General features: G+C 42.0%; 1 protein-coding gene across 3 annotated transcripts in view; it reads left to right on the forward strand.

Moving 5' to 3' along the window:
- Window positions 1–19,152, forward strand: part of agla (amylo-alpha-1, 6-glucosidase, 4-alpha-glucanotransferase a) — a 154,382-nt gene that overhangs the window by 120,182 nt on the left and 15,048 nt on the right. For all 3 annotated transcript variants that reach the window (XM_013132927.3, XM_013132926.3, XM_034291570.1), the window contains exons 21-32: window positions 1,932–2,062; window positions 2,310–2,446; window positions 2,646–2,779; window positions 13,611–13,786; window positions 14,052–14,154; window positions 14,265–14,490; window positions 14,620–14,734; window positions 14,818–14,953; window positions 15,218–15,330; window positions 15,444–15,655; window positions 15,837–15,934; window positions 16,574–16,661. In XM_013132927.3, the coding sequence (XP_012988381.2) occupies window positions 1,932–2,062; window positions 2,310–2,446; window positions 2,646–2,779; window positions 13,611–13,786; window positions 14,052–14,154; window positions 14,265–14,490; window positions 14,620–14,734; window positions 14,818–14,953; window positions 15,218–15,330; window positions 15,444–15,655; window positions 15,837–15,934; window positions 16,574–16,661 (1,669 nt within the window). The remainder of the gene's footprint in view (window positions 1–1,931; window positions 2,063–2,309; window positions 2,447–2,645; window positions 2,780–13,610; window positions 13,787–14,051; window positions 14,155–14,264; window positions 14,491–14,619; window positions 14,735–14,817; window positions 14,954–15,217; window positions 15,331–15,443; window positions 15,656–15,836; window positions 15,935–16,573; window positions 16,662–19,152) is intronic.

Genomic DNA, 19,152 nt, shown 5'->3' on the forward strand with positions numbered 1-19,152 from the left:
TTTTCTTCCTGTTAGCCACAGGAAACATAAAACAGAACAGAACAGTCCGACGCATTTTAAACACAACAAAATGCAAATAAAATCAAATATATATTGTCTTATGGTCATCTAGCAGTCAAGACCCATGTATTTTTTAAGCAAAAAATACAGATCCACAAAGAACTTATAAGAAATATATTTATCAACAAATGAATGTGGATGTATTTTGAATGTATTTTGGGGCAAATTAATATGAAAACATGTGCACTGGAGAGGCAACAGCAAGACAACCTAGCAAAAAAGGAATGTTTTTGCAGGTGGTGGCCACAGACAATTGTTTTCTCCTTATCCTTCCTGACTGATTCTTCTCTAGTTTTGCATTTTGCTAGTGTCCTTGTCACTACAAGGACGCATGAGGCGGTACCTGCATCCCATTCAGGTTGCACAGGTAACCCAGCTCCTCCAGGATGGCACATCCATATGTACCATCACAAGACTGTTTGCTGTGTCTCCCAGTACAGTCTCAAGAGCATGGAGGAGATACCAGGACACGGTCCGTTACTCGAGGAGATCTGGACAGGGCTGTAGAAGGGCATCAACCAAGCATTAGGACCGGTATCTGATCCTTTGTCTGAGGATGAACAGGAGGAACACTGCCAGAGCCCTACAAAATGACCTCCAGCGGGCTACTGGTGAGCATGTTTCTGACCAAACTGTCAGAAACAGACTCCATGAGGGTGGCATGAGGGCCTGACGTGTTCTAGTGGACCTGTGCTCACATTCCATCACCGGGCAGCCCGATTGGCTTTCGCTAGAGAACACCAGAATTGGCAGGTGCCCCGTTCTCTTCACAGATGAGAGCAGGTTCACACTGAGCACGTGACAGATGTGGAAGACTCTGGAAATGCTGTGGTGTACGTTTTGTTGCCTGCAACATCATCCAGCATGACCGGTTTGGCGGTGGGTCACTGATGGTCTGGGAAGGCATATCCTTGGAGGGTCGCACAGACCTTCATGTGCTAGTCAGCGGTACCCTGACTGCTGTTAGGTACCAGGATGAAATCCTCAGACCCATCGTCAGACCTTATGCTGGTGCAGTGGGCCCTGGGTTCCTCCTGGTGCAGGACAATGCCCAGACTCATGTGGCCAGAGTGTGTAGGCAGTTCCTGGATGACAAAGGCATTGATGCCATTGACTGGCCCTCACGTTCCTCAGTCCTGAATCCAATTGAGAACCTCTGGGACTTTATGTATCGTCCAATGCCGCCAAGTAGTGCCACAGAGCTCACTGATGCCCTGATCTAAGTCTGGGAGGTGATCCCCCTAGGACACCATCCACCGTCTCATCAGGAGCATGCCCAGACATTATCGGGAGTGCCATACACACTACTGAGTCATATTATGAGTTGGACCAGCCTGTGATTTCAATTATTTACTTAGATTTTCGTTGTGAGTTTGAATCCAATCCTCAATCGATTGGTGATTTTGGTTTCCACTGACTGTTGTTAAGTTATTTTGTTCTCAACGAATTACAGTGTACAGTAAAGATTTTGATTTTTAATATATTTAGTTCATCGCAACTCGATGTGTGATTTAGGTATTCCCTTAATCTTTTTGAGCAGTGTATGTTATAATCTTATGCAAAAACTTTCTATTCTTGTTTATTATGAAACATTAAAAGATGAAAATTACATTTATTTTAATTATTTATTTTATTTATATTTATTTTAATTCTTAAAGGTTCTCAACCCCTCTGTATATAGTAATGGACTTGGTTTCTCTAGCTCTTCCCGGAAGAGCTAGAGGAAGTGTCTAGGGAGAGGGAAGTCTGGGCATCTCTGCTTAGACTGCTGCCCCCGCGACCTGTTCCCGGATAAGCGGAAGAAGATGGATGGATGGACTTGGCTTCTTTAGTTTTGCTCATGTGTTTTATGTTTCTGTATTCCCATGCAGAATGATGTCTAAGTTGACACTGGCAGACATGAACTTGCTAATGTTCCGCTGTGACTCTGAGGAGCAGGAGGATGGAGGAGGCTGCTACAACATCCCTTCCTGGACCAGCTTTAAGTATGGTGGCCTACAAGGTACAGTGCACTTTCTTGCAGTTTATTTCCCGAATTAGCTGAATTTATATGGAATTGATCTTAACCCTTTTCAGCAAGTTACCCCTAACCACTGCTGCTGGGTCAGATATTTCTGGTTATGATTTAGGTAATCCAATGAATGCAGTACTATTGACAAGTTGTCTGTTGATATGTAACTGCTTTGTACGTTTACATTTAGTTACCAATTGACTAACCAAATAAAGTGTTACCCATTATTATTTTACAGGTTTGATGTCAGTGATGGCAGATATTCGTTCTAAGAATGACTTGGGACACCCCGTGTGCGATAACCTAAGGCAGGGTGACTGGATGATTGACTATGTCAGCAACAGGCTGGTGAATCATGGTGGTGCCCTAGGAGAGGTGAGCACAGTTTGAATGACAGTTACTCAAACTGAATAAATCTTTCTAAAGAAGAAAGTACAAAATAAGCTTAAAACATCCTATTTATTCAATTAAAAAAATATAACATTCGGCCATGTTTGGTAATCGTGTGAAAGGATGATGCATATGATAATTGTTATGGTTGATCTTGTATAAAGTGTGGTTTAAAATGTTCCAGGTGGGGAAATGGTTTGAAGAGATGTTTCACTATCTGAAGCATATCCCGCGCTACCTCATTCCCTGTTACTTTGACGCCATCCTAGTTGGAGCCTATACAACAGCTCTAGACAGCACCTTCAAGATGATGTCCAGGTATTTTTCCCAGAAACAACCATGAAAGTTTCTCTAAAACGCAATATAACATTGAGGAAATAATACAATAAAACAATACATTGGTAGTTGTGTTAAGACCATTGTGTTAACCCTGTAAGCAGAGCTTGAAATCAATTATTTTGAAATCAACCAGTCACTATAGCTAGTGGTTTGCAAAGATTACCAGCCATTAAGAATTTCCGTTAACCAGAAACATAGTCATTATTGTTCAAAGATTTGGGGTCACTTGTTACCTAAAGAAAAGCACATTTTATGTCCATAAAATAAGAATCACATTTTCAGAAATACAGTGTAGACATTGATATTTGAAATTAATAGTAGCTGGAAACAGCTGATTTTTTAAATTGAATATCTGCATAGGCGTACATAGGTCTATATTGTGTATGTAGTAAATTCTGAAAATCACTTCTCTTTGAATCTGGCCAGCACTGAAAACATATCATTTGGATGGCATGCAGGACACCATTGGTCACATCTAGAAACTTTTCATGTATGCACTGGCACAAGAGGTTTATTAGTTGGTTCTGGCTTTTTAGGTAAGGGAGATGTAATTTCTGGGCTTCATGCTGACTCTCTTATACACATCACTTCTTAGTACTGGCTTTAGGATTAGCCCAGGTCTGTAATGATCAAAAACACAAGGCAACACAACTAAATCTGTCAGAACTAATAATTAATCGTTACTAGCTAGTATTACTTACTGATACAACAGACTAAGCTTAACACAAAAACCGGCAGGCTTTTCTGACCAACAGTATCTGCCAGATCTGAACGCAGTTTCACTTCATTAGTATATGAATCGTCCCTGTTAGCATACACATTCTCCTCAGAAGCATCACCATCCAGCCAGGGCATCAGTTCATCTACTGGATCATCATCAAACTATATAGAATAGTCAATAAATTATGAATTACACAATTTGTTTGTTTTAAATGGTTAATTAATTGGAAAAAATGCAAGAATGTATTAAAGGTGTTATTATATGAAAAAATATGAATAAAAAATACGAAAATACAAATAATTATGTCTAAGAACACTGTCTATAGTGTTCTCATTCATTTATTAAGCCCTAAAAATGTACAAAATAAAAATTACACAACACTTAGATTATTGAAAGATAAATTCATTTGAATATAGTTTTGTATAATGTACAATGTAAAATGTACGATGTAAAATAAGAGACATTATCGACCAGTTTGAGACAATCAAAGGATATACTCATGATTAGCTGTACGGTTGCTTGCTAAACATGATACATTTAAATAACACAGGCTACAGCCTATTAATAGAAATATAATTGATAGATCCAAGCCACTCGTCAAGTAAAAACATTGCAGTGTATTATTCAATAAATTTTATTTGTAAATTTGATTAGCACAGTAAAAGGATGATTTACAGTTGCCTATACTGTCTCCTGTGATCACACCTCCCAAGCTCGACAACATTTCTCCCTGTCGCCAACCTATTTGCAACCACTGTCCATTCTCCCGGCTGCTAGCACCACATTCACGGAACACCCCAGACTCTCCACTATTACGCACATCTGTTCCTCATCACCCCGGATTTCCATCATTACGCACACCGTATCCTTACCACTACAGCCTATAATTGCCCTTGTGTTTGTTGGTGTGTTTATGGAATATTGTCTGCTAGTTGTCTGTATGTGTTTGTTGTTTTTCTTGCCTAGTGCTCTTGTTCCTTTGTATCAGTTCTGGTCATTTTGGCCTTCATTGTTTGTATTACGCTTTTCAGCTTAGTAAACCTTTGTTTCACTGTTCATCCTGTGCCTGGGCTCCTCGCTTCCCACTCCGTGGCATACATGAATAACAATATTTAAAAGTGTAAATTCGATTAGCAGAGTAAAAGAAAGAACAAAGGATAACTTACAGTAATGTCTCCCAGTGGGATTTGGGGTCTCCGTTGGTTTGTTTCTTTTTTTTTTTTGCGAGGAGGCTCAGGCATTGGAGGTAGGGGCTCATTATCAGAATCAGATAAAGACCTGACATCCAACACATTGATAACAGGAAATATTTCAGATCCTCCATCTCATCTAAATGTTGCAGCATCTGCAATGCTGTCAGAGCATTGAATCGACTTGTTCTGTTTGCCTTTGTGAAAATTGTGTCTGAGTAGTGTAATTTGTGTCTGAGTTGTGTCTGACTTGCTCACCTAGTTCAGATTATATACAATTTCTACCCTAATCATCATTCTTCATCATTACACTTGCATGGGTGTTTCTAGGTGTCTGGGTTGATCAGGGGGTTATTGTCCATTCATCCATTGATGTCATTGCTATTCATTAGATTTGATTAGATTCAGATTTGTCATTGAACAAGTACAGTATAACGAAATTCAGTTAGCATCTAATCAGAAGTGCAAATAGAAGAGTGCAAAAAAGTTACAAACCTGATTCCAAAAAAGTTGGGACACTGTACAATTGTGAATAAAAACAAAATGCAATGATGTGGAAGTTTCAAATTTCAATATTTCATTCAGAATACAACATATATGACATATCAAGGGAAAAATAAGTTGATTTGAAATTTTATGGCATCAACACATCTCAAAAAAGTTGGGACAAGGCCATGTTTTCCACTGTGTGGCATCCCCTCTTCTTTTTATAACTGACTGCAAACGTCTGGGGACTAAGGAGACAAGTTGCTCAAGTTTATGAATAGGAATGTTGTCCCATTCTTGCCTAATATAGGCTTCTAGTTGCTCAACTGTCTTAGGTCTTCTTTGTCGCACCTTCCTCTTTATGATGCACCAAATGTTTTCTATGGGTGAAAGATCTGGACTGCAGGCTGGCCATTTCAGTACCCGGATCGTTCTTCTATGCAGCCATGACATTGTAATTGATGCAGTATGTGGTCTGGCATTGTCATGTTGGAAAATGCAAGGTCTTCCCTGAAAGAGATGACGTCTGGATGGGAGCATATGTTGTTCTAGAACTTGGATATAACTGTCAGCATTGATGGTGCCTTTCCAGATGTGTAGGCTGCCCATGCTACACACACTCATGCAACCCCATACCATCAGAGATGCAGGCTTCTGAACTGAGCGCTGATAAAAACTTGGGTTGTCCGGATGACATGGCTTCCCAGTTTCCCAAAATGAACTTCAAATTTTGATTTGTCTGACCATAGAACACTTTTCCACTTTGCCACAGTCCATTTTGAATGGCACGGTGGATTGTGTTCACCGACAATGTTTTCTGGAAGTATTCCTGAGCCCATGTTGTGATTTCCATTACAGTATCATTCCTGTATGTGATGCAGTGCCGTCTGAGGGCCCGAAGAACACGGGCATCAAGTATGGTTTTCCGGCCTTGACCCTTACGCACAGAGATTGTTCCAGATTCTCTGAATCGTTGGATGATATTATGCACTGTAGATGATAACTTCAAACTCTTCGCAAATTTTCTCTGAGAAACTCCTTTCTGATATTGCTCCACTATTTTTCGCCACAGCATTGGGGGAATTGGTGATCCTCTGCCCATCTTGACTTTTGAGAGACACTGCCACTCTGAGAGACACTTTTTATACCCAATCATGTTGCCAATTGACATAATAAATTGCAAATTGGTCCTCCAGTTGTTCCTTATCTGTACATTTAACTTTTCTGGCCTCTTATTGCTACCTGTCTCAACCTTTTTGGAATGTGTAACTCTCATAAAATCCAAAATGAGCCAATATTTGGCATGACATTACAAAATGTCTCACTTTCAACATTCGATATGTTATCTATATTCTATTGTGAATTAAATATAGGTTTATGAGATTTGTAATTATTCCATTCCTTTTTTACTCACAATTTGTACAGTGTCCCAACTTTTTTGGAATTGGGTTTGTATAAGGGGTATGTAGAAGTGTGCAAATTGAAGGTGCAATGTGGCAAATGCAACTGAAATGCAGGGATAGCAGCAGTCAGGTACCCAAGTTAGACATGTACATGTAACAACAGACGAAGAATGTAAACAACATGTACACAATTTCAAAGAATGATTTACAGTAGCCTACAAAAAAATAAAGAAATATAATTTGTCAATAGTATTGATGAAAAACAGAAACGTGTAATATGTTTGCTGAATTGATAATTTGTGATCATTGGTTTTTCATTTAATTAATAATATTGTGGAACAAATTCCCGACAATTCAGGAGTTAGTGATTTTTAGTAGACTTTTAATGGCGGATGCTTCCCGAAACATCCACCATTGTTTCACAACCCCTCTGGGATCTTCACTACAAGCTACCTTCATTAAGCTTTGGTTGCGCAAGTTCTAGAAGCTTCATTATTGAGCCATAAAAATGATTGTTTGATCTCCAAGCTTAGGGAAACATTAGTCAACGGCTCCCTGTTATCTGAGCTCAGGGAAACAATCAATCTTACTGATATTCTAATCATCCTAAGGGCTTCAAAGACAAGCCACAGATCCATTTGTCGTCTACATGAAATGTAATATTGTTGCTCTTTACTCTTCAGAGTACAGTAAGGAGAAAGACCGAGCACAACAATTGATCTTCACAGACAGAAATCCAAACGGTTTACCTTTTGATCGTCAGCCTCTCTTTCTTAACAATAAAATGTGGAAAAATCTAACACAAACAGATTGTTCAGGAAAGTAGAAATATGGGTAACCTCTTTAAATGTAACAGGTGGTTAGGGTTTAACAGGTGTGTGTTTGTGTGAGTACAGATACATATTATGAAAATACCTCTACATATCCCCCTTTAGGTCTTCATAAAGCCCCATAATCTAGACCTGGAAACGATAGGTGAGGAGGAGAACTAAAATAATTCCAGTTACCTAAAACAAACCACTGCTCTGGAGGCTGGAAGCCAAATCTCCTTTTTTGGCTGAGAGGAAGTAAAAGAATTTCCTGCCCAATCACTGATCAAGTGTGCATGTAAGCATGTGCAAATTACTTTCAGAACCTTGCAAACGTGGTTAAAAATGATTACATAAAATATACAGTAAATGAAGCAAAAATGGTTTATGTTTTCATAGACATAAGTCAAAGAAAGCATACCAACAATCAAAAGCAATCAATTACCAAATATAAAAATTAATCAAACATCAAGATTCACTATCCAAACATACCAGGATAGCAGTCATAATGTCGATCATCATCACAAAAAACGTCGAAGTCCAATATTGGGATTGTTACTGTACAGTTTCCCACCTGTATTGCAAGAAACAAAGCTTAATACATGTGAAATAACCATATCAGTTAATTTAGGAAAATGTCTTGCTGTTAATGATTCATCTTGAAATGTGAAGCCAAGTGATCTGAACCTGGCATCATTCTTCCATGTGAGTGGTCAGGAAGATTTGGAACAGACTGGTGCAGTGCAGTTGTTGTAATCCTTCTTGAACATGTTACTCTCACACACAGTTGTCTGTATCCAGTCAGTAATGTGATGTATCATCAGAAAAGGGGTTGTGATCTGTGACCCGATCTGTTGAACGTACAACTGCAAAACAATGATTAGTGTTTACAGTCCATCAGACTAGCATCCACTGCATATTTTTCCGTCAACTCCCAACATTGAAGACAATAGATCAGTCCTGAAAAATCCTTTTCCATCCAGCACTGTCTTTGGTTGATGTTTGATTCCTTGTATTATATTTATGATTGAAGCAACTAGCAGTGGAATAAGATTGGCAGACATGAATTTGCTTTGACAAATCCAAAATAGTTAGATCTATTCTATTCAATCGTTAAAATGTTAGACCTTACATCAAATAAACAAATGAAAAACAAATCCTGTAAATGGAAGATGTAAAACATAACAGATGCTGACGCTCCTTTTTAACTATAACCCAATTTGAACTGAGTTCAGCTCCTTTCAATCATAATCAATTATCATATCATACATAACCCCCTGCCTTCACTTCATTTAGTCAATGGAAAAGTGACACCATTAGTGAAAGCAGAACGATGACGAATATGTATGAATATATAAGTATAGAGACAAAATTGTCTTGGCATAATTAACAGTTTATTTTCAAATTGAGAGACGCGTCAAAAGCTTACAGGAACTATATATATATATATAGAAAAGTGACACCATGAGTGAAAGCAGAACGATGAGAAATACGGCCACAGGAGGCACCATCCAGAACCCGGCCATCAACTGGCCATCAGTTCAGGACGAATATGAAAAATAGAAAATTGGTAGTAAAGATGGATCTAGAATCCATTCGATAAGGAGTTGCATACTGCATGTTGATGTTATGATTTAGTAATTATTCACCTCTGAATAAAGTCATGAAACATTTTAAAGGAGTAAGTACAGAGACAAAATCGAGAGACGCGTCAAAAGCTTTCAGGATAATTATCTGAGGAGTCTCTAAAGCATTTGGAAGTACATTCAGTACTTTACAGTACAGTACATTCAGATAAGAATCTGCATGGTCATACCACAAAAACAACACATGTTCCTTATCCATCCTACCCCCTGTCGCATATCTTCCTCTATCTGGTCCTAAAACCCTTTGGTCTGCATCTCCCCACATCCTGCTGAAGATTTACGTTAACCTCGACACCTCTTGCTTCCTTTACCACAGCACAACCGACATTCATTTTCTTATCTAAACATGGGGACTCAATACTCAAAACATCAGTTCAAGAAATGTCCATAACAGACACTTGCAATACAAAATAATTAATTTATTTAAAAAATTCTAAAAATACTAAATGCAAATATTGTTTCTCATTATGGTATATGATTATTTAATCGATTACAAAATCGTGTGGTCCCCAAACCTGACACCCTCCGGCCCCTGGCTGCGCCTAGAAATTCTGTCCATAAAAATTACGAACAGAACCGGCGACAAAGGGCAGCCCTGACGGAGTCCAACATGCACTGGGAACAAGACTGACTTACTGCCGGCAATGCGGACCAAGCTCCTGCTTCGGTCGTACAGGGACCTGACAGCCCTTAGCAAAGGACCCAGGACCCCATATTCCCGAAGCACTCTCCACAGGATGCCGCGAGGGACACAGTCGAATGCCTTCTCCAAATCCACAAAACACATGTTTTGGGATGGCAGACCACCCCGGTCTGCCATCCCAGAGGCACTGTCCCCAACCACCACGCGATGTTGCACAGGCGTGTCAACCAAGACAGCCCCACAACATCCAGATACTTCAGGTACTCAGGGCGGATCTCATCCACCCCCGGTGCCTTGCCACCAAGGAGTTTCTTGACCACCTCTGTGACTTCAGCCCAGGTGATGGACGAGTCCACCTCTGAGCCCTCATCCTCCGTGACAGCGGGATTGAGGAGATCCTCGAAGTACTCCTTCCACCGCCCGACGACATCCCCAGTTGAGGTCAACAGCTGCCCACCTCTACTGTAAACAGCGTTGGTAGGGCACTGTTTTCCTCTCCTGAGGCGCCGGATTGTTTGCCAGAATCTCTTCGAGGCCAGCCGATAGTCCTTCTCCATGGCCTCACCGAACTCCTCCCAGGCCCGAGTTTTTGCCTCCACAACCACCCAGGCTGCAGTCCGCTTGGCCTGTCGGTACCCGTCAGCTGCCTCAGGAGTCCCACAAGCCAACCAGGCCTGATAGGACTCCTTCAGCTTGACGGCATCCCTTACTTCCGGTGTCCACCACCGGGTTCGGGGATTGCTGCCTCAACAGGCACCGGAGAACTTACGGCCACAGCTCTGAGCGGCCGCTTCGACAATGGCGGTGGAGAACACGGTCCGCTTGGACTCAATATCTCCAGCCTCCCTCGGGATCCAGTAGAAGCTATGCCGGAGGTGGGAGTTAAAGATCTCTCTGACAGGAGACTCGGCCAGACGTTCCCAGCAGACCCTTACAGTACGCTTGGGCCTGCCGAGTCTGTCCAGCTTCCTCCCCCGCCATCGGATCCAACTCACCACCAGGTGGTGATCAGTTGACAGCTCCGCCCCTCTCTTCACCCGAGTGTCCAAGACATACGGACACAGGTCAGATGAGACAACAACAAAGTCGATCATCGACCTGCGGCCTATGGTATCCTGGTGCCACGTGCACTGATGGACACCCTTATGCTTGAACATGGTGTTCCTTATGGACAAACTGTGACTAGCACAGAAGTCCAATAACTGAACACCACTCGGGTTCAGATCAGGGGGGCCGTTCCTCCCTCCAGGTGTCACTGTCGTTGCCCACGTGGGCGCTGAAGTCCCCCAGTAGAACGATAGAGTCCCCAGTCGGAGCACTTTCCAGAGACTCCAAGAAGGTCGGGTACTCTGCACTGCCATTCGGCCCGTAGGCACAAACAACAGTGAGAGACCTATCCCCGACCTGTAGTCGCAGGGAAACGACCCTCACGTTCACCGGGGTAAACTCCAACACATGGCGGCAGGGCTGGGGAGCTATAAGCAAACCCACACCAGCCTGCCGCCTCTCACCATGGGCAACTCCAGAGTGGTGAAGAGTCCATCCTCTCTCAAGGAGTGTGGTTCCAGAGCCCAAGCCGTGCGTAGAGGTGATCTCGACTACCTCTAGTCGGAACCTCTCAACCTCACGCACGATCTCAGGCTCCTTCCCCGCCAGCGATGTGACGTTCCACGTCCCTAGAGCTAGTTTCCGTGTCCAGAGATCGGGTTGTCTAGGCCCCCGCCTTCGACTGCCGCCCGATCCTCTCCGCACCGGCCCCTTATGGTCCCTTCTGTGGGTGGTGAGCCCACGGGAAGCCGGCCCCACGTCACCCGTTCGGGCTGAGCCCGGCCGGGCCCCATGGGGAAAGGCCCGGCCACCAGGCGCTCGCGTACGAGCCCCAACCCCGGGCCTGGCTCCAGGGTGGGGCCCCGGCTGCGCCATACCGGGTGACGTCACGGAATTTTACTCATCATTAAGGGGGTTTTGAACCGCTCTTAGTCTGGCCCTTTTGCCTTGGGAGACCCTACCAGTCTGAACTGTTTGCCTTGGGAGACCCTACCAGGGGCATATAGCCCCAGACAACATAGCTCCTAGGGTCACTCGGGTACTCAAACCCCTCCACCACGTTAAGGTGGCAGTTCATGGAGGGGGATGTGTTTGTATAGACTGAAGCCTTTTCAGAATTTTTCCTGTGTTTGTATAATGACGTATGGCCTCAATCGTTCATAATATTGTTTCAGAAATATTATTTGTTACTGGATAAGTACTTGACAATTGGATAACAAAATGCCCACTTTTCTGGCTGTAATTCCAATTATATCCCTCCGCTCATTTATTTAGTGAGACACTAACTATCTCCTTTCCTAAAAGACAAACAGAAACTTTCTCTGCCCTCACACTCCCTGGCAGACACTCCTCTCCCTTTCTATTTACACGCTATATATACCGCTCTCTAGGAACTCTCTTTCACACAAATATTTGGTTCAGCCCTATCTCAGTGCTCTCCCCTGAGAAAACACTGCCTTGATATATGCCGTCATCAACACACGCACCTGCAGGTTTTCATCTTTCCTCGATGCACTCCCATGAGAAAAAAAGCTACCTTACCTGCAGGTCCCTGCTTTTCCTCTACGCACTTCTGTGAGATAAAAGCATCCTTGCCAGTTGGTAAAAAACAACCTTGCCTCGCCTCAGCTACCTTGCCAGATAGTGTCTCATGCACACGCACCTGCAAGCCCTCGCCTTGGCTACCTTGCCAGATGGTGACTTATTTACATTGCATGTTAGCATGCATGTATGTTATTGGATTCAAAAACTCCATTCTTATCAAAACATAGTTTGTTAAATTTGGAGAGACCAACTTGGTGCCCTGCCACAGAATCAGGTGTTCTGAATTACACAAACTCATATACTAAAAGCAAAAAGGCTTACCCCATTCATGGTCAGCGTCTGTGTAAATCAGTGCAATTCCTCCCGGGCAGTCATCCAAGCAGTTGTCCCTGTCCAATATCCAGTTATATCGTGGAAAATATTCCCTACAACTCAGGAGTTTGTGAATTCAATAGTAGTCTTTAATGACTTCACAAATGACTTCTGCAGGACAACTAGCCCATGTTGGTCTGTAGAACAACAGACTTCCAAACCATAGACATATTTTTATACAGTATGGTTATGCAATGATATTAGGCTTTCCCATTATGCTAATCTCTGGGCGGATTCTTCTCGAACCTTCCACCATTGTTTCACAACCCTCTGAGATCCGCCATACAAGCTATCTTCATTAAACATTGGTGGCGAAATCTTCATAAAATTAATTGAGCCATGAAAACGATTATTTGATCTCCATACTCAGGGAAACCTTAGTCAGTGGATCCCTGTTTTCTGAGCTCAGGACAAAAATCTATCTTGCTGATATTCTTATCTTCCCAAGGGCTTCAAAGACAAGCTAAAAGATCCGTTTGTCATTGACATGAAATATAATATTGTTTCTCATTAGTCTTAAGAGTACAGTAAGGAGAAAGACAGAGCACAGCTGTTGATCTTCACATACACAAAAATACAAACAGGCTCCTAGGGGCAGGACTGAAGTTGTGCAAAGCTAGAAAAAATCCCTTCATCAATGAGAAGCAAAGAAGAGCCAGGCTGAAGTTTGCAAAAAACCATAAGGATTAGACTGTAGTGGAATGGAGTAAGATCAACTTCTCTGATGAGTCATATTTTCAGCTTTGCCCAACACCTGGTCGTCTAATGGTAAGGCGGAGACCTGGAGAGGCCTACAAGCCACAGTGTCAGTGGTGATCTGGGGATGCTTCAGCAAGGCTGGAATCGGGCACATTTGTCTTTGTGAAGAACGCATGAATCAAGCCAAGGGTCCAAATAAAAAATGAATTAAAAAAATCTGTCCTAAGACCAATCGCTTGTTGTTTTCAGTTTTGTGCAGAATGGTTCAACCTTCGTCAAACTTCTGGCGCTCGGCTCTGTTCAGATGTGTGGTGTGGGCAGTTCTCCAGCTCTTCCACCCTTGTCTCTGGCACTACCCGATGTCCCTTACCGCCTCAACAAGGAAACTGGCAAGAAGGAGCAGTGCTGCGTTTCGTTGGCCGCAGGTCTGTCTAGCAACATATTTACATAATTTAGAATCACCTAAAATAAACTATTGTCAGACCCAAGTGGAGTTTTTGATTCTGTTGTTGATTTGATTCTGTTGTAGTTTTTTTTTATCAGTCGCTTGTCATTTTAAACTGAAACAATGCTACAAGCTTTATTTCATTACAAATGTTGTGATTATCAATATGTTTGTTTTTAGAATTGTTGTGTGTAGTTTTCTTTAATTTGTCTTTTGTGTTTCTTAATTTATCTTTTTGATCACAGGTCTGCCTCATTTCTCTTCCGGAATATTTCGCTGCTGGGGACGAGACACATTTATTGCTCTGCGTGGACTCATGTTGGTCACTGGTCGTCACCTGGAGGCTAGGTGTGGAATCTCTCTCTGTACTCTAGTAGTATCCAAATTGACCTTTTTGCTATTAAATTATAACATTATGAATACAGTTAATAAATGTCTCTTTCTCTTTTCCTGAATAGAAACATCATCCTGGCATTTGCGGGTACACTGAGGCATGGCCTGATCCCAAACCTGTTAGGCAAGGGCATCTGTGCGCGCTACAACTGCCGTGACGCTGTGTGGTGGTGGATGCAGTGTATCCAGGACTATTGTTCCATGGTGCACGAGGGCACTGCCATCCTTCACTGCCCGGTGCTCAGGATGTATCCACGTGACGACTCTGAAGCCAACACCCCCGGCACTCCCGTAGGTCATAGTATATAGTCCATTTTCATACTTTTTTATACTGACCGCAAACTAGCATTGCATGTGCCATGAGACCAGACACCTGCATCAAGCAGAGGGTCAGTCTAATATCATCCTTGTGTGTTTCAGGTCTCACAACCCCTATTTGAAGTAATCCACGAGGCCATGACGCGTCACATGCAAGGTATCAACTTCAGAGAGCGCAATGCTGGGCCAAAGATTGACATGCACATGAAGGATGAGGGTGAGTCACATTTGTTGGCTGTAGCTAGCAAAAGGAGGGTGTCACGGGGAGCTATATTCTTATTCATCTTCGTTCTCTTCCAGGCTTTAATGTTGTGGCCAAAGTCCACCATGACACTGGCTTTGTGTATGGTGGCAACCGCTTCAACTGTGGAACATGGATGGACAAAATGGGAGAGAGCGAAAAAGCTCGCAACAAAGGCATACCTGCCACACCCAGGTAAAACTTTTATCAAAGACCACTAATAGGATACAGTATTTTAAACCAAACTAGGGAAAATTGGCATATGTTTAGTTGGGATAGCATGAAGCATACTTGTAATCTTCCAGTTACTGTGCTAAAGCCATTTTAACCTGGGCTCAGAAAACGTGCTCCAACTGTGTCCTACATAAATAGGTATCCAGAAGGTAATCTGAATATGGATGGGTAAGAGAATGGCCAGATTTAATTTAATTCTACTTATTTGGGTGTGTATGTCTACAGAGATGGGTCAGCAGTGGAGATTGTCGGCCTCAGTAAGTCTGCTTTGCGCTGGCTGGTGGACCTCAATAAGAAGGGCCTGTTCCCTCACACCTCCATGAAAATCCAGAGGGATGGTAAGTGTGGAACCCACACATAGTGCAGATATAAACAAAGGCAGATGCACATTGTCATGTGTGCAATCTCCAAAATACTTCCACATAATAAATGTTTTACTCTTCATTTACAGGTAAGGAGGTGACAGTGTCCTACGAAGATTGGAACAATAAGATCCAGGCCAAATTTGAGAAGAACTTCTACGTGTCCCACGATGAGAAGGATCCTAATGAGAAGCACCCAGACTTGGTCCATAAGAGAGGCATCTATAAGGATAGCCATGGAGCTTCCAGCCCCTGGTGTGACTATCAGCTTAGGCCCAACTTTTGCATTGCAATGGTGGTGGTGAGTTGACTTTAGAATGGCATCAGCCCATGTATGGTTCTATTTGAGTTTCAGTTAACTTCCAGAATTGACTACATTAAAATAGAACTGACCCCAACACTGGGGCTACTCCTCAATAATTGTTTTATTAGAGGAAACACCTTTTGTAATAATGACTAATTTTCGCAATGTTGTTCTTAAGGCTCCTGAGTTGTTTACGGTGAAAAGAGCCTGGGAGGCTCTAGAGGTCACAGAGAAGAAGCTGCTTGGACCTTTGGGAATGAAGACCTTGGATCCAGAGTAAAATACCTCATATTACTCATCATTTAAAGCATAAGATCTGAGCAGTAACACTCTGGGGCCTTTGTTGTGAGGCCTGGAGTTTATACTGATCTGACCAGGAGAATAGTGCCTTTCTGATTTAGGTCATGTGGTCCGACAGAAAAAACTCCCTGGCCCTTCACATTACATTCCTAACCTAACCAACTGTGTGTTGGGTCTGGTATTAATGTTAGAATCCTGTCAGTTTTCATAAGGGAAAAATAAACATTCTTAGTGAGTTCTCTTGAGATGATGAGTGAGAATATTGCAAAAAAAAATTGTGAATTCTTTTGTAAAATATTGCAATTCAAGAACAGGCTAAATTCTTGCAGTTTTTTTTGAGGAGGTAGTTGATTCACAAGTCAGTCATAAAATACAGTCATTGAAATCAACTCCACAAGTCTTCATCTTGCTAGCTACTATTTTTTACTTATTCAAGCTCAGAAAATAGTTGACAGTGACAGTCTTCTATGCCAAAAGAGTCCACCAATGAAACCAGACCCTAGTCAGGGTTACCTAAGCTCACGGTTTTAGATATTCTTATCATATTTTGTTAATTTACTGACTAATATTCTATATCTATTGTATACCTATATATTAATTTAATTTCTCTCCCAGTGATATGGTGTACTGTGGTGTCTATGACAATGCCCTGGACAATGATGACTACAACAAGGCCAGAGGTTTTAACTATCACCAAGGACCGGTGAGTGTATAACACCTTCAATTCAGAATTTGTCAACCTTCTTAAGGCAATTCGGCTGAGGGCTGGGTCTATCACAATTACAACCCAGTTTCCCAAATTTTGGGATGCTGCATATACAACAGCTGTGTGTTCCAGTACCCCTATGCCCACTTATTTGTTTCCTTCACATGCCCCAATGTGTTCCGGAACATCACAATTTAAAAACTAAGCACTCCCGATCATGTAATACAACCCCATTTCCATAAAAGTCGGGACACTGCGTAAAATGCAAATAAAAGTGAAATGTATTCCCATTCTTACTTGATATAGGATTTCAGCTGCTCAACAGTTGGGGTCTCTTTTGTCATATTCTTTGTTTCGTAAGTCAAAATCTTTTCTATGGGGAACAGGTCTGGACTGCAGGCAGGCCAGATTAGCACCCAGACTATTACTATGGATCCATGCTGTTGTAATACGTACCGAATGTGGTTTGGCATTGTCCTGCTGAAATAAGCAAGGCACTCCCTGAAAAAGATGTTGTCTGGATGGCAGCATATGTTGCTTCAAAACTTGCATTTGTGGATGCAGCAATGTACTGTGATCACTGACAGTGGTTTTCAGAAGTGTTCCTGAGCCCATGCAGTAATGTCCACTACATGTCCACTAATGTTTTTAATGAAGTTCTGTCTGAAGGCCCAGAGATCATAACCATCTAATATTGGTTTTCGGACTTGTCCCTTGCATACAGAGATTCTCAGAATCTTTGAATCTTTTAATTATATTATGTAGATGATGAGATCCCCAAACTCTTTGCAATTTTATATTGAGAAACATTATTCTTAACTTGTTGCACTATTTGCCCGCGTAGTCTTTCACAGAGTGAACTCCTCCCCATCCTCACTTCTGGCAGACCCATATTCCCTGGAATGATGTTTTAATACCCAATCATGTTACTGACCTGTTGCCAATTGAACTAATTAGTTGTGGAATATCAGGATTAGTTTTTTTAGGATTACACAACTTTTCTGTCTTTTATTGCCTCTGACAGCTGGCATCAAATTCAAAGTGAGCATATACAGTCCTGGAAAAAATTAAGAGACCACTCCTAATTTTTCTTAAATCAGCATCTCTACATTTATGGCAGCCATTCCATTCCGGTGTCTTTTAAATTCCAATACAGGCACACCTAATTTTACTTAATGAGGTACTGATTAGGTCATTACCTGAACTAAATCTAATTTAACTGGGAAAAGTATAAAAAAACGCTATTGTGTCACAGATGTGTGGTGGTGTGCAGGAAAAGGAGCCAAACGCAGGAGTTGTCGAGTATTACGTTATCCAAGTAAAAGAAAGTAATATTCCAAAAATCAAAAGGAGGAACAACTGAACACAATCCGAACCAAATCCCCAAAAGAAGGGAAAAGCGTCAAAGCGCAAACAAACGGATTACATGTTCTGGAAAGCACTGTACGCTACATCCAACTTAGAACAATACCACACAAAGACACCCAGAAACACAGGAACTAATATAGGCAACCTTATGAGGGAATGGGCACCAGGTGTGAGCGATAACAAGACCTGACAGTGCCGTGGGAGGAGGAGCGGCGTGACTAGGAGGCCGGCAATGACGCACGCCGAAAACCACGTCGGGGGGGATGGCGCGCGTTCTCGTTACATGCTGTGGTCCTCACTATTGTTAGAAATCGGCCGTTTTGTATAGTGGTTGTAATAATTAGCATACCCGTTTGTCAAGGGAGAGAGAAAGTATATTATTTATTGCAGCATTAGAAAGTCTTGTTCATGAGGTTACGGACCTGGTCTTCCTTACACAACCTCAATCTCATCTCAGTCAATCTCTTCTCACTGTAATGTTGGTTACCAGCTAGCCTATACATTAAGGGCGTTTCTAACTTTTTAGAAGTCAACCCCCATGCCATATGGCCATCGTAAACATTCCTGTCATTAGAGCGCTACCTACTGAGAGATAATCTAAACAGAGGTGTTTCTGTTGTTCTCATTATCTAGGCACATTCACTTCCAATGAAACGTACATTCATATTGTAATTGTTAATGCTCAGATTCTACAGTCCCCCCTATCAAACATTTAAAGAAAAACATTACATGTTTGATAAAACATTACAATTCAATTCCTAATGAAAAGAAAAGGCCCATACGCATATGTTACAAATGACTAAAATGAAAGGAAAAAATGAGTATCTGACCAAACAGGTCTTATTGTTCCTCAAATGAAAACGAATGTAAACAGGACAATTGACACACCACACTCCGACACATAACTCAATGTATGACAGTCATCAATCCTGTCCCCACCTCAGATTATAAAGGTCAAGAAACATTGACATCAACAGGTTATTATCAGTGTTAACGGTGTTCAGCAGAAAACCAGACTCAACATGACATCATGATTAAAACATTTCCCCCAAAGTCCATTGAACAATCAAAACCCCCCTTATCCGTATCATGATCCATGCGACAAAATCATACAAAAGAC

The sequence above is a fragment of the Esox lucius genome, chromosome 3, assembly GCF_011004845.1.
Source record: "Esox lucius isolate fEsoLuc1 chromosome 3, fEsoLuc1.pri, whole genome shotgun sequence".
Classification (NCBI taxonomy): Eukaryota; Metazoa; Chordata; class Actinopteri; order Esociformes; family Esocidae; genus Esox; species Esox lucius.